Source organism: Ornithodoros turicata, chromosome 9 (genome assembly GCF_037126465.1).
Source record: "Ornithodoros turicata isolate Travis chromosome 9, ASM3712646v1, whole genome shotgun sequence".
In the NCBI taxonomy this organism is placed as follows: domain Eukaryota; kingdom Metazoa; phylum Arthropoda; class Arachnida; order Ixodida; family Argasidae; genus Ornithodoros; species Ornithodoros turicata.
Genome location: NC_088209.1, coordinates 25,136,387 through 25,151,300, shown reverse-complemented (window position 1 = coordinate 25,151,300; position 14,914 = coordinate 25,136,387). Strand labels below are relative to the sequence as shown.

General features: G+C 45.7%; 1 protein-coding gene across 8 annotated transcripts in view; it reads right to left on the bottom strand.

The window, feature by feature from the left end:
* Nucleotides 1-14,914, bottom strand: part of LOC135368445 (cadherin-23-like) — a 489,752-nt gene that overhangs the window by 24,384 nt on the left and 450,454 nt on the right. For 7 of the 8 annotated variants that reach the window (XM_064601708.1, XM_064601707.1, XM_064601705.1 and 4 more), the window contains 2 exons: nucleotides 2,627-2,746; nucleotides 2,447-2,536 (listed from right to left, as the gene is read on the bottom strand). In XM_064601708.1, coding sequence (XP_064457778.1) covers nucleotides 2,447-2,536; nucleotides 2,627-2,696 — 160 coding nt within the window. In that variant the 5' untranslated portion in view covers nucleotides 2,697-2,746. Of the gene's footprint in view, nucleotides 1-2,446; nucleotides 2,537-2,626; nucleotides 2,747-3,749; nucleotides 4,118-14,914 lie in introns of those variants that run through there. The other variant, XM_064601710.1, reaches the window with a different exon arrangement.

The following is a 14,914-nucleotide window of genomic DNA, read 5'->3' as shown; positions in this document are numbered from 1 at the left end:
CTATGTGAATCCCACTATTTAAAGCGACCTGAAGCGGCAGGTCTTTACCCTCTAGCTATGGGGTAGCGTTCCACTCTTAGAGTGGAAAACCTCCCCACTTCATCGTCAGAATATACTTGTTGTTGTTGTTGTTCTTTGATGCCACCGTATCCAGATTGTTTTTCCCCAACTACAGCATCACAAAAACATGTTTATTTCGTTGAACTACGTTAAATGTCGACAGCGACGTTTCACAATAGGTTCGTTTCCAGAAACGCCTTTGACGTCAACCCAACCGCGGAGAATGGCATTAACAATGACGCAGTAAAAGCCCCATACTCATCCGCATTACATAGCAACAGATCTTCACGGTTCATGATAATGCTTCTCCGGTTTGTGCACATGGAAGTCATGAAGGAAATAATCTTCCGGAGCGCGTGACTACGTCATTTTGGAACTGACGAACTATAAATCAGCCGAGTGATCATGAAGAACTGGTTTTAACTCTCCTGAATTGCGGCTGGATGGTTTGCGGCACACAATCACGAATGCGAAAGCTATACCCCAACAATACCGAATATCCTCTGGATATACGAATAATGTCCTAACGGATTTGTACGTCCGATGGATATCTGAGGGATATCCATCGGACGTACGTATTAGGACATTAATCGTACATCCAGAGGATATTTGGTGTTGTTGGGGCATAGAGGTTGAACGCAATCGTTGTGGTAGTTTCAGGAGGTAATGGCTGAAGGATATTGGAATATACTTGTCCATGAAGCGTGTATGTCAAACAAGCGGAAAATTCCGGACGTCATTTCCAAACTACTCCTATTGCCATTTGCTATACCGCTACAATCCATGTAGAAAATTATGGTTTCCGTCTTTTTAGTCAGTTGCATGGCACAACAAAACCAACGTTACAATCATTACCCAATTTATTGTATCAAAATTCATTGATTCATTGTGAGAACGTTAAGGGCTCGAAAGCTCCAGCATTTTTTTTCCGCACTCCCACTCCATGCTGCAACCGAGTAGCATGCAAAACCACACAAGTGATCGATTTTCGCAATCTTCGACGTTCGTAGAAATTTGTGGCCAAACAAGTTATGCGCAAGAGAGGGATTCGCCGAAGCGAAACGAGAAGCGCAGATTTTGTGGCTGGGGGATAACCCAAGTGGACACTGTCGAGACATATGCGCCGTACAGGAAATTACACTATAATGCATGTTAATCTAATGGCTGTCAAAGAAACCTAATGGGTTTTTGTCCCTCAAACAAGTTTTCGATGTGAGTTGGCTGAACTGCCTTCACGTGAGAAGGCCGCTTTTCCGCCCGGCGCTGTTTAATACGTCTACTTCCCCATTCTGATCCAAGGTCGATTAGTTCGTGCTAGTTGGTGTCTAGCACGCCTTGCGTCAGACCTGAGGCAAAGTACGAGAAAGTGACGGATGTGGGGAACCCGGCGGGCAGGCACGTTTATCCCGCGGGTGTATCATCTGTGTTACGTGTGACCCTTTGTGTAAATCATTCTTTTGCGTGTTAGTGGATCGTGATCTCCGTACGTGATTCTGTCCGTCTTAACGAAGCGTGACGGCGGGCATATTCCGTGTGCATCGTGCGTGAGAAAATTACGAATTTGCGCAATATTTATTCAATAAGGTTCACCTATAATAATGACTGACTTACACACAACGTTGAAACCAACTGTTGCGTGTAGCAGAAGATGAATGCCATCGAAGTAAAAGTTGAACGCAAGCACGCAGTCGAGGATGGTCCTCAGTTAGACAAGTGTTTCTTAGATTTATTTTGTTATTTTATTTTCGTGTTTTGTTATTTACTTTATTAGTCTATGCTTACTTTTATAATTTAGGTCATTAGTTTGATTTAGTTTGTTAGATTAAGATTAGAGACCTAGGTTTTGTTCCTTCCGACTGTACGTCGGACAAATTTGGGTTAGTTTCAACAAGAGAATGAATTATATCACGTTATTGAAACAGGTGCAACTTGCCGTCAGTTAGACAGGCAGACTGCTTCACCTGCTTTCCTTAAACGCCACTACACTCAACTCCACTCGCGTTAGTGAAACATGGTAACGCCGCGTACTAATTGTTGGGGATATTGGCTGAAAAATAGCGTGCTTCAGCTGTGCCATTGACACCTTGCAGTGCTTTAACCCTTTCACGCTTGCATTGCACGGGCATGGCCGTGAAAGCTAATGACCAGGACGACGATGTATTCACTTTCGACTCCCACAAAGGACCTCATCCGTCAACGAAAAACGGCAATAATGACCTAACCGCTCCACGGCTGTGCGCATTCTCGGCACACACTCGTGCGATTTTTTAGCCCCCGTGCATATACACCTGTATGATATTTCTTCTCATAAAAATCAGCAATGTGCACATATACTAGAGGCACAAACACATGGTTGGGTGTTTTGAACACTTGTATATTCACTCACCTACTGGAGTATCTTCGCGTATGGAGAATTTCTCCATATCTCCGCCGACTAGAAATTCTGGAGGAGCATTTATCTGCCCCCTGCAATGTGCTAAACGAAGAACATTCAATGTTAGATAGTTTTACACTACACCCTGTTAACAGTTTACGTTATTTTGCTTTAACAAGGCTCATAGCTTACCTATTAAGAAGGCAGCCCAGAAGGACAACCTCCATGGTTTGAAAAGAATATCGAGGCAGTTTCTTCTCATTCTAGTGCCTGTGCAAGGTGCTTCTCGAAATCATTTCATAAGGACTATATCTGTAAAGTGAGGGCACAGATCGTATCAGGACTCAACTTCATGTCCTGCAAACCCAAGTAAGGTGATGTTTGTCCATAATAGTCCGAGGTAAGGTAACGTAAAAATAAAACGTAAAAGTAACGCAGGGATATCTCATGCGACATCCCGAAGTTCTCTAGAATGAGCAAAGGCTGATGAACCTCGAGGGCAGTTTCAACGTTTTAAGCTTGTGCGCCATTAAAATCGAATCATCATCATCATCGTCGACAGTATAACACTACGATGGAGTTGTAGTATAGATAAAGCACGAACGTACGGGGACCCACGGGTGAAGCTCCCAGATTACGATAACGAGCGACATGCAGGAAAGCAACTACTGTGTCTTGCAGCATCGTATTGCATCAAACTTCGAGATATTGCTGTTCCAGTAGAAACAATCGACAGCGATCATAGCTGGTTATGAAGAGTGTGTTAGAGACGGAAATCAGGTTTTAAAGTTATTTTACCTGTTTCTTCTTCGCATCTTAATGCTAAATACATTATCCTTCCAAATTTAACAACCTCTCACACACTTGGCAATGCAGTTACATTCGACAACAGTCCTGTTTACTTCGTGAAGACGACGTCATGAGTCAGTCGACCGGTAAACTAACAATAAAAAGCTATAAATCCTGAGAAGATGGAGTATACAATTTCCTTCCTGCTGCGTCTTAGCGGACTGCCCCGGTAACAGGAATTCCACCACCGGTCTCTCAAATCCGATTAAGTCTTGAGGAGAAGCAACGCACATACCGGCGCACTAGGATAGGTATAAACGAGCTCAAAGTTGTGCTTCATGGCTCAGGAATATCCTTTTTGTGCAGCAGACAACATGCTTCAAACCAAAAAGAAAAAAGAAAAAACTCGCTGGGCTTCTACTAGAGGCATTCTGCAGACCAAGGATACACCATCACTCGCCGGTGCCTTCATGAAACATATACCATCTGCACTTCGACCTTCGCGACAAGCACGTTCCAGACTTACCGGAACGCGACGGTATCCACAGCGCACGTCCAGAGCACACACCGATACACTATGTGGAGGATAGATCACTGAATCACACCACCGCGGGGCGAAGCCGTCACACCACCGATATCATGTTGACTTCACTGCAAAGTCCTTGAGAGACTCCTGTTGTCGTGCATGCAACAGTGACTTTTCTTCATGGGAGAATCTTTGACGCGCAGCCGTATATAGGAGCAACTTTTTTTTGGCACTCTGGTGTAAAGTTGGTCCTTTGTGTTGCCCCCTTCACATGGCCGAACGCGGAAACCGCTCCAGACTGCAGTTTCTCGAGAAGGACCTCAGTTGGTGGCTGCCGCTCCACCAAGGCTTTCCAGTCGGAAGCAGTCAACGAACGTACAAAACCGGTTTTCCGCCTTCTTGGGCTGACCTACACACATGACCAGAAGATTCCGTTCGGCTGCGTTCCTGAGCTGCCCTTTCTCGCGGTTACGTCATAGCGAACTCCCCGTGGTGCAGTGCAGGAGTCGCAAACTCACGTCTCCGGTAGGAGTCGTCTCTGTTTTCGCCGCGGGACAAGAGGCCGAAACATATATATGTGTGTGTGTGTACATGGGTGGAGAGGGGTAGCCACTCGGTCATGGTCTTTCGACCACGGCATCTAAATTGGGCGTAAACAGGTTGACAAAGGCGTGACTGAGCAGTATGTTGATCAGGCGAAGGTGCGCCATTAATGTATTGGGACTTCAGGACTCGTTGAGGGAAAACGATGGCAGTTCGGACTTCGAACGAGACGAAATCCATTGCAGACGATGTCTCAAGTATCGGTTTCGGTTTAACGTTAGTTCGATATTTTTGGGAAGAGATGATCACAAATGGTAGCCCCGGCAAGCGACAGTGAGCTGCAAAGCGACACTGACTGTTAAATATGGTGCTGTCCGGGGTGTGTCTCTCGTACATGTCAATCTTGTTGCACCCCTCTGAGCACGACAAAGCGACAGTCAACATGTAGCCCTTGTTCTGTTTTCTGTACAAATTCATTCTGCTTTGCTACGAAAGCAGAAAATAACTGCATGGTCCGTTATCGACCTCTGGTAATAGCTGTAGCCTTAGTTTTTAATCACGCGTTTCTGGAACAACCCGCCTATTTTCTCCAAAAATTCTGCAAACCCACTCACTATCCTTACGGCCGACAAAAACCAAAAATTAACTCCATGAATCGACTAAAAAAATTGTTTTATTTAAATTTAAGCCACGACAGGGTTGGTTGGCTGGTGGCTTGTTATCAGCGAGCGATCTGCCTGCCGGTGTTGCGGCATGATGCTCGGATCGAGGGGGGTCTTGCACCTTGGACATACTTAACAGAAAACGGTGTCATTTACCTTGAAGCCTCTGAGGCTCACTCTGGGCTTGAGTAATTAAGCCCAGATAAGACCTCCAGACAACACATCCGGATCCAGAATTAGAAACCCAAATTTCAGCTCCAAGTCTCGGCGTTGAAGGCGGTCTTCTTAGCCATCAAGCCACGAGAGGAGTCTTTATGAAAACATCCCCCTTGGGTCGTTGTCTCGCATTGAGCACGAGATACATACACGGGACACCAGTTATGACCCTTATTCTTCCTACTTAGTCATTGTCTAAGGCAAACATTACTCACGACCGGGTTTCCATTGCTCGATTTAGTATACCCAGACAATTAATGTGGTGTATTCTTAGAACACTGAAAAAGGAAGATTACCACGAAGAGATCACGCTCTGTGTGCTCTCTTATGGTGACCTTTGCGTGCGTGGAATCGCGGAGCAAAGAGAGGTTGTCGCAAAGCGACCTCTCATTCTCCAAGACGAGAAATACATGTGTCTCCTCCGTATCCAGGTTGTTTTATGAGGCAATGCGAGTTGTCTTTTTCAGATTGAAAGCACAACTCGATTTCAAACCCGACTAACTCAACGCGGAGTACCTGCAGTGGCAACGGCATCAATGTCCCCTTGGTCGCCTGTCACAGGGAAAATAGTGTTTCGAATTTGAATTACGTGATAGAGGCTGAGAATGTCACTCAAATCAACAATTTGCATGTGAAGAAAATGTACTAGGTACACTATATAAGAAAAAAAGGAGTAAATTTGGGAACAATTGCAGCTTCTATAGTCTCCTACAATTACAATTACTTCCCATTTTAGACCCCATGACCGTGAAATTAAATTTCTCGCCTATAGTCCTAATGCACCTAGTCCCCGAAAAGACTAAAATTATTTATTTATTTCTTATAGTGTTATATGCCGCATTCAAATTCTAAACACTTCTATTCTAGTGAAGACACTTCTCTTCTATAATGCTTCTATAACACCGAAGAACGCCCTTGCTAAACTTGACAACCGACCTTTTAGTGTTGAGAACGTACTGGGGAGCTGGCCAAAGCAGCACTAACAACCTGCGCTGTGTTCACTGACGACCTACCTCAAAGACATACGTGCTGAAATAATCTTTTAAATCATTCAGCGCTTTCACACATCAAGCGCCATGGAACAGCTGGTCGCACCAGTGCGACATATGTTCCCTTTTTTTTTTTCTACTTCTATTCTGTTCTATAATGCTTCTGCACATTTCTCCCCAATAATTAGGTACTTCTTTGAAACCAGCCGCATTACGATATTATTCCATTTTGTTTTGATTCCTCCAAAGGGGGCGGAGTTTTCGACCCTCAATGCAGCAAGATACATCCCACGAAACTCCATGCACAGACCCGTAAATTATTCAGCTGAAATTTCGCGAACCCGTACTCTAATTAGAGTGAGAATATGCAATCTTGCCCAGTTTGCATGATAATGACAGCCCAGATCGCATCGCCTTACTTTTTCGCGCTTACAAAATGCACAACACGCCGTGGCCCAGAAAGAAAGAAGGCAGTGTCATCGCCACAACCCGGAATACACACACTCTGTAAGCGTGTCAGTAGTATTCTCTTCGGGATGCCGAGAAAACAATAAGCTCGTCGCTTCTTCCCATTGTTTAAACTTCTTTTGACTTCCGCTTGGAGGCTGTGCGCTCGGTTATTCTTCCTTGCCATTGAACTGTCATAAGTTCATTACATTCCCATGAGTTCAATGATTTGCCATGAACGTGAGAAACTCATAATGATAAACATGTATGGCTTCAGAGAACATGCAACTATTGCGATGGCTTCTATAAGGAAATGTCTTCCAGAAGTTCGACAAGTACAAAGAAGTGTTTCTAAAGGCGGTCGTGAGGGGGCCGGGATCGAGTTGGTGTTCGCAACCACTCCCTCTTGTTTTCATCTGTTCCCGTTGACATGAGTGCTAGAGGTCCTGGGCTTAATATCATGACACACCGTCAAGCATCATTTCCATTTTCGGAAGGACGTTGGCAACATGTCCCTGAGCTTGGAGGAAGGACAAAAGACAAGACACAAAAACGAACAGCACAAGACAAGGCAAGGCAAGGAAAGAAACCAGCATTGAAGCAAACAAGTTCCGAGGGACACTAGTCTTCTGTAGATACTTTAGCTGAACTCAACTCATATTGTGACTTTTGTGCCTTACTCCAGTGGTTCCCAAACTTCGGCGCCCCGCGGCCCATAATAATATAGACGACCTCGTCGCGACCCCCCCCCCCCCCCCCCACTCGTTTTCCCCGTTGCGATGCCGGACGTCTTCCGATCTCAGCGCATGAACGTTAGCCAAAACGATAGACTGGCATCTTATTGGAACCACATTCAGAGTGAATTCTCTGGACCAAAAAGTCTTGCAAAACAGCGGGAGCGCCATCCCTGACGCTGCGCTTGTGCTTTCGGTCTCCAAATATGATTTTAATTTTCGTTTGACAGCGGTTCGGAATTGTTCCATTATTAAAGAGCTGAATGCACGCAGAACTCCGAAACCATAAGCACGAACGAACGCTTAATCCTGAGCAAATGTGGCGCGGTGGTCTTCTAACGCTGCATGCTTCGCTCACCGACGACCCCGACGACGCACGCGAAACGGCTTTCTTAGGTCTTTGGCATCCGCTGTAAAGGCTGGTTCACACTGCCACGTTCGCGCTTACGGGCTACGGGTTGCGCGTACGTAGTACCCATCTCGTTGCCGGCTACCGTTCCTCCATCGTTCACATTACTACGTTTCGGCGCTCCGTTCCTCCAATGAGGAGCGGCCTCCTAGAGCGCCATCCTTCCGAAGAAAAGTGAAATAGAGCCACAGACTAGCATGGCGTCCAGGGTCGAGCACCCCGGTGTTGGCTGCTTTGGAAGACAATCATATATTACCTGACGATGTTCTTAACTGTTCATGTTCTTAGCTTAACGCCATCGTCGACAGTGCAAAGTACAACTCGCTACTTCGGTCAGATTCATTGAGTAAGATATCATCTGACAGACCCACTGCTATGCTAATTGTCATCCATGAGTTTTCTTTTTTCGTGGCATCGCTGTAGTCGCTTCTTTTTCTATTGTATGGCCAGGGAAATTCCTCAACTAGGAGAATAAGAGCTTCTAAGACATCTAATGTTTCCGCCATCTTTGCAAGGAGACGCGTGAGACAAAACGCTTGCGTGGCATCCGAACTTTTCTGCCATCCTATTGGCCAGTGCGCTTACGGTTACGGAGCTTGCGGGAGAAAAGTTGAAGTTGCTTCAACTCCTTGCGGAAACGATCTTACGGGCGCCGTCTCTTCATCGTCATGGCAACCCCCACCGTAAGCGCCCGTAACCCGTAGATGCAAGCGTAAACGTGACAGTGTGAACCAGCCTTAACTCGAGAAGACGCCACTGCGCGGAGCACCGTGGGCGGGGCGTCCGTGTATACCGCGATAGACGCAGACGTGGCCTTTAGTGGGAGTGCGTGTTGTTCTCACGACATAGATTTTAGCCCTCGTGCACAACTGCACGCACGTGCAGGCGTGAAAGCGAGGCTGTGTGATGCACCGAAAGCGTCGCGTACCTCGCATGCAAGAGCATTTGTGAGAAACCTCCGGGTCTGCAGCCGCAGGCTTCTAGATACCGCAAAATAGCGGGCACGACGTGGAATTTTTTTAATTTGTGGGCTGCTTCGCGACCCCCCCCCCCCCCCCCCCCCTCGCAACGTGTCGCGACCCACCGTTTGGGAACCACTGCTTTACGCAATGGCATTACCTGGTCATGAAGGTTGATACGTTGACGTTTGGGTTATTTCTATGAATGTTACATGGTTTATGAAACGAAATGAATACAATAAGACGAAATAAAAGACGTGAAAAGAAGTGTGAGAGGTACAGTTCAAAAGATGAGAATCACCCGAGACCGCAGACTCTCTGTTCGGATCTCGAACACTGCTCCTACGAAACGCACAAAGCAATCTTTGAGTCAATTATTATAGCTAGACATTATTTTTAGTGAACCGTTCGCACTGAAACCTTTCACGAACGGTGCCGCTTTCTTTAACGAACCGTTCACAATTTATTCAGTCAATCGGCTAATGAATCGGTTTATCCGGTCACGTTATCGCAACAGTTACATTGCCACCGTTCACGTTATCGGTTTATCCGATTACGAGACGTTCACGATTTATTCAATCAATGGGATAGTGAATCGGTTTTGTGAATCGGTTGAATTAATCGGTTAGTGAATCGTTTGCACTCAAACAGCTCACGAACGGTATCGCGGAGCGCCAATGAGAAGAGGGAGTGGCAAAAAATAATTCACGAACCGGCGTCCGAGTGAAAACGATTCAATAAAACTCCCTACTATATTGACCCAACCGTCATGATCTAGAAAAACACGCACTCTAAGGAAAAGAAAGGAGTAACTGCAGTAATTTTGGGCACTGGAAGAACTGCCACAACCATTAGGCCTTTTCGGGATCAATTGAGCGGAACTTTATGTGAAGTGTGGGGACTATACTTGTAGTGCTGGGAAGTGAATTGCTGGGTCGGAGGGCTAAAATAGGGAGTAATTACAATCTAGGGGACCAGTGATAGAATAGCATAAATGCACGCGAGCTGATGGGGGAACTCCATGAACAGAAGGACTCAAATCGACTTCGACGGGTCCTTCTGTGTATATTTCGTTCACTTTTCGCCCAAACTCGGGCTCTTTTTTACAGTATAGGGGACCAGAACTAAGTTGCTCAGTGGTTTATTCAGAATCCCAAGCACGGAGGGATGTTAGAAAAAATTGGGCGAGGGGTCATTATTATAGTTACATCATTATACCTTAACATATATCATTACCGACATGTGTCTAAAGCTGAAATCGCAAGGGTACCCCCTGTAAGGGGTACACAGCTGAAAAAGTTCGCGGAGTGTCATTGAACATTTAAGGGGGTGTTGGGGGGTCTGGATAAATCACTGGTTGCACTTCCATTTACTCAGTCTTTGACGCAGAATTTAAGTCTTTCAGATCGTTTACGCCGCTGACACTTAAGAAATGCCATGTGACGTTTCGGCACTACGGAGCATAGCATGTCCGAGAGCATACAGTGCCAGAAAATCTGCAGAGCAACCTTCGACGTCTACGGCTCCTCCACCAGTTTCGTCCCGTCGCTCCCAAACACCCTCGATCAGCAAGCAACGGCCGTTAATAGTGACTTTTAGCACATCGTACGCTATCGCGTTTGCGTATGTGAGGGATAGCGATGGTTGTTCTGCGCACGCCCATAACAGAAAGAGAGCGTCGTGTAGTGCGCAGAACCATCAACGCTATATCCCTTACGTACGCATAGGTGATACCGTACGATGTACTAAACTCTCTAATGTCCTCCGCAAGGGATCCTTCAGCTGTTTCAGAACTATCAACTACTGCTGCACCTTACCAGTCAAAGTCATCAACTTAACAGAATTAACGTCGCGAAACAAAGTAAATTCCGCGGTCCTGTTCAACGGGAAGAGAGCTCCCCCACATCAATCTTTTTTATTTATTTTTATTTTTTTTTTTTTCGTAGAGCGCAGTGAACCGCAACTGTTACCAATGTCATCGAAATACACGTTATGAGTTAGCTGCAATGAAACTTAGTGTGAATCCGAACAAGACGTGTTCATATACAGGGTGTTTGCTCTAACGTGTCCAGAAATTATATTTAAAGCGAGCGATAAAAGAAAAGCAAGTGGTACTTTTCTGCTACTTGAGTAAAAAACAGATACTGCTTCACTAGTAGCACCTGTTTCTTAGTCAAGTAGGTGAAAAGTAGCGCTCGCTTTAAATAAAACTTCTGGACACGTTAGAGCAAACACCATGTATACAGTGCACGAGCGAAAGAACAACTCACCGCAAAAGGGACAACGTTGAGCGGAGAAACAAACTCCAAAGCATAAGATGAATCTTCTCCTTGCATCTTGGTATACACACTCTTTACATGGCGTGAAGAACTCACGTCTTGAGCGGGTGGAGGAAAGCGCTCTCGCCCGTGTCTCGCTTGAGTGACGGCGAAGAACGACATGCATCGCTGCACTGGATCACTTTCCACAGGACGGCCAACATTTCAGTTTTTGTCAGGAAAGTATAAGGTACATTGGCATCAACTTACAGAAAACGCGGCCCTCAATTATAACGTCAAAGGCAGCTCTACATCGAAGCGTAATGTAATTATAAGTTATTTTGCGGGACGCCGACTTCGACCATCAATTGGCCCGGTAAAGGCTTCCTATAGTACTTATCTAATAATTGGCGCAAGGTTGATGCTGAGCAGCTGAGGATATAAGGTACAGAGAGTGATTGGCACACTTTGACACAGTGTCTGCTCGCCATTGGCTTCCGGTACAACAAGAAGAGGTTGACAGCGTTTCTTCCGAATGCTGCTTTTTCGTATCAAAGAAAACACTGTGATCATCATTCAGAGCTTCAAAATTTTTGTTTACGTCACTCATGTTCAACGCGCATCGCTCTCAGGAACGAATCGGAATGATGGAAGGCATACCTGTAACTACTGGGCGTTTGACATGACTTCTTTTCGTTCTCGGCGTTTTCCTCATGCAAATAGGCTCTGTATTATTCGAAGCGTAGTGCGGCGCTGTGGGCTTTGTAGTAGCAGTTCACAACACGGTGGTTCACAATTCACCCATTGTGTCGCTAAAAGCGTTCCTCTGCGTCCACCGGGGTGACCCAGCTCTTCGGAGCTAAACTATATAGCATGGTGGGCGGGATACGGAAGCTGAATCGGAATTCTTGCCGCTTGATACTTACACTGAGAAAATCTTTGGAACCTGTTGAGGTAACATCGACCATGATTATACTTTTTTTTTTCTTATCCTTCACAGCTATGAGAGCGGCATAGATGTCGTTCTTGCAGTTGAGTTATACGGCCATGCACGCCCATGTCAAATAAAGTATGTAACTACAAGACGACTAATTACCTAAATTAATAAACTTTTTAATTAGGAAATTTCGGGCAAAAGCGAGATACCGGAATGGAAGGCAATCCTAATTGAAAGTAATTGTATCTTTTTAAAAGTCCTGAAATGAGCGCGTTCAATAACAACAACAACAACAAATAAATGATAATGATGTAGCGGGATGTTTCGCCGCTGAGGCGGCACCCTATCCCATTGCTTGAGGGGGAGAAGATGGTGAATGATGATGAATGTTCAGAGTTCACGCAGGAGCCCTGTTGCTGCTAAGAAGGTTGTGAGGGCTTGAAGAGCTCGTACACTCCTAAAAATGAACTTCACCACATAGCGCACTCCTAGCAAACCATCATCCCGAATGACAACGTTCTCGCCCTAGATTTGTTGAAAACGGGAGGTGGAGCCTATTTTCTGTCCATTATGCACGACACAGAATAGGCTCCGCCTCCCGTTTTCAACAAATCAGGGGCGAGAACGTTGCCATTGGGAGGATGGTTGGCTAGGAGCGTGCTATGTGGTGAAGTTCATTTCAAAGAGACTTGGAGGTACAAAGAGGAGGCTGTGCTGTCTGGGGTTTTTCCTGGGTTTTCCTTAGACGCTTTCGGGTATATGTCGGCACAGTTCCCTTAGAAGTCGGCCCAGGGCGCACATTCGCCCAGGGCGTCAGGCGTGACGTTGCCCACCTCTGCGAGGCCGACAACGGCGAGCCCTTTCACCAGCACCAGCACCACCACCACCACCACCACCATCATTTCTAAGAGTGTAGCTGAGCGCGTTCAGTGAAACATCCATCGTCGAATTTCGTTATGCAAATGAGCCGAAACCGAAACCGTGCGTCTCAGGAGCATATGGCTTTCGCCGACGGAATAACGAGACAACGTCACTCCTTAAGAACGAATCAGGACGCGACCTTGAGAAAAGGAATGCCGCGGCCACGCTGGCGTCTCACCTGGCGTCTGGCGGCTGGGACGGCGCCTTTCCTCCTCTGAGCACCACGCTCTCACTCCTCCCTTTAGGGAGTGACGTCACGCCGCCGGAACTGTTTACCGCGGCCGCGGAAGCAGCGCTGATCTTTAAAATTCGTTTGTTAAATATCTAGGCACTTTTCGGGCGAAAAATAAAATGTAACCGCGTAGATTGTCTGCGGATGCCGAACATAGTGCTACCTGCTTCGTAGATGGGTTTCCGGATGCCACCGTCCTGTTCTTCCTTGTATGTAGTATTGTTGTTTCATTGTATTTATACTTTTTTCTGTACGCAGCCATGTTTTTGTATATTGTTTATTGTAACACTGTGTACACTGCTCTATCACACTTCAGTACTGTATAAAACTTCGTATAGCAAACGTTCTTGATTAGTATCACTGTATTCCCACCCCCATGTAATGTCCATTACGACTCTTGGGGTACTATTACATAAATAAATACATTGAGTATGTCGTTTCCAACGACTGTTTCCACAACATGGTTTGCAAGCAACAGTTTGAAGCATGTGGGCGCACTAGGTTGCCCGTGCGCCTGTATAAGCCAATCACATGCGTCTTTGCATTTGCAGGAGGAAATTGACCGGAACTTGCAGTTCCATATTTGTGGGTATTGCTGGCAAGCTTGACAAAACGATGTTTGACATAAAACTGGCTTTTCGACAGCTGTCACCTTTCGCTAGAAGCTTTCCTTGCACGGACCATATACTGCACCGAAATCTTAAACAGCAACTTACTTTAAATCCACTTTTTTTAACGTCAGAGATGTGGAGAGCATCCGTCACGGCAAATCAATGCTCTCCGGACAAGCGAGCGATGTTGCGCTCTTGAAACCTTCTTTCCATTAAATATAGAAAGTGGAATTTATTTATTTTGTCAGGCGCCATGAGATGTCACTTGCAGATAAGGTGAATATCATTATAATTCTGTACAAACCGTGTATGAGCACCCTGTATCCGAGGTAAATATAGTAACGGAAACTGCATTCCAAAGAAACCGATCTATTAAGTCCTGAACGCGTCTGAATGGGCCTGACTTTTGAATGGCACATTGTCAGTGACACCTAGAGGAAGCCGACTAACCCAATTTACTCCCATTCATGGTTCACTTCAAGCAAGGCTGATCTCTCTCTCTCAACCGATACCGAACAAATGAGCGCGCCTTAATCGGAATAATGGCCTCTTTTTTGTCAGTACGTCCACCGTATTATTAATGACTGATAATTAAGCCAATCTTACCTTATTCGTAGTCTTTATCGGGTTATTAGACGCTATGGCGTTGTGACATTATGTGTCGGGCTATTTTCTTTTTCTGTGCCACAAAGTTTGTCAAGGCTAAACAACGAGTTCATTTCGTTATGCAATACACGTAATTGGGGGGTCCTTAACTTACTGATAAACGGTATGATATGAAAAATGAAAAGGTGATGATACATCAGATTGCCGTAGCATTCTAACGTTGGTTTGTTATTCAGAAGGACATGGATAATTTTACGCCGTATAATATTGCACCATAGAAAGTACCCCCATTAAATGAGCGACTGAAAAATAAATTAGTTACAATTACTGTCCACCGCATCAAATCGACCAGTTTTATGCACAGCTCATAGTGAAAACAAAAGGTAGATTTATTTATATATTTATTATATCACATATGTACGTCAATGTACCAGCGGCATGGCCGAGCGGGTTAAGGCATCCAGCTCATTGGTGGACGCTAAGGTCGTGTAGAAGACTGGGAGGTGGAGGCTTCGAATCCTACCACCGGTTGTGCTGTCTGAAGTCATCCCTGTGTTTCCCGAAGGCTGTCCAGACGAATGTTGACGCAGTTCCCCTGATGTCGGCCCAGGATACATACTAAGCCCCCACTCCTCCCTGCT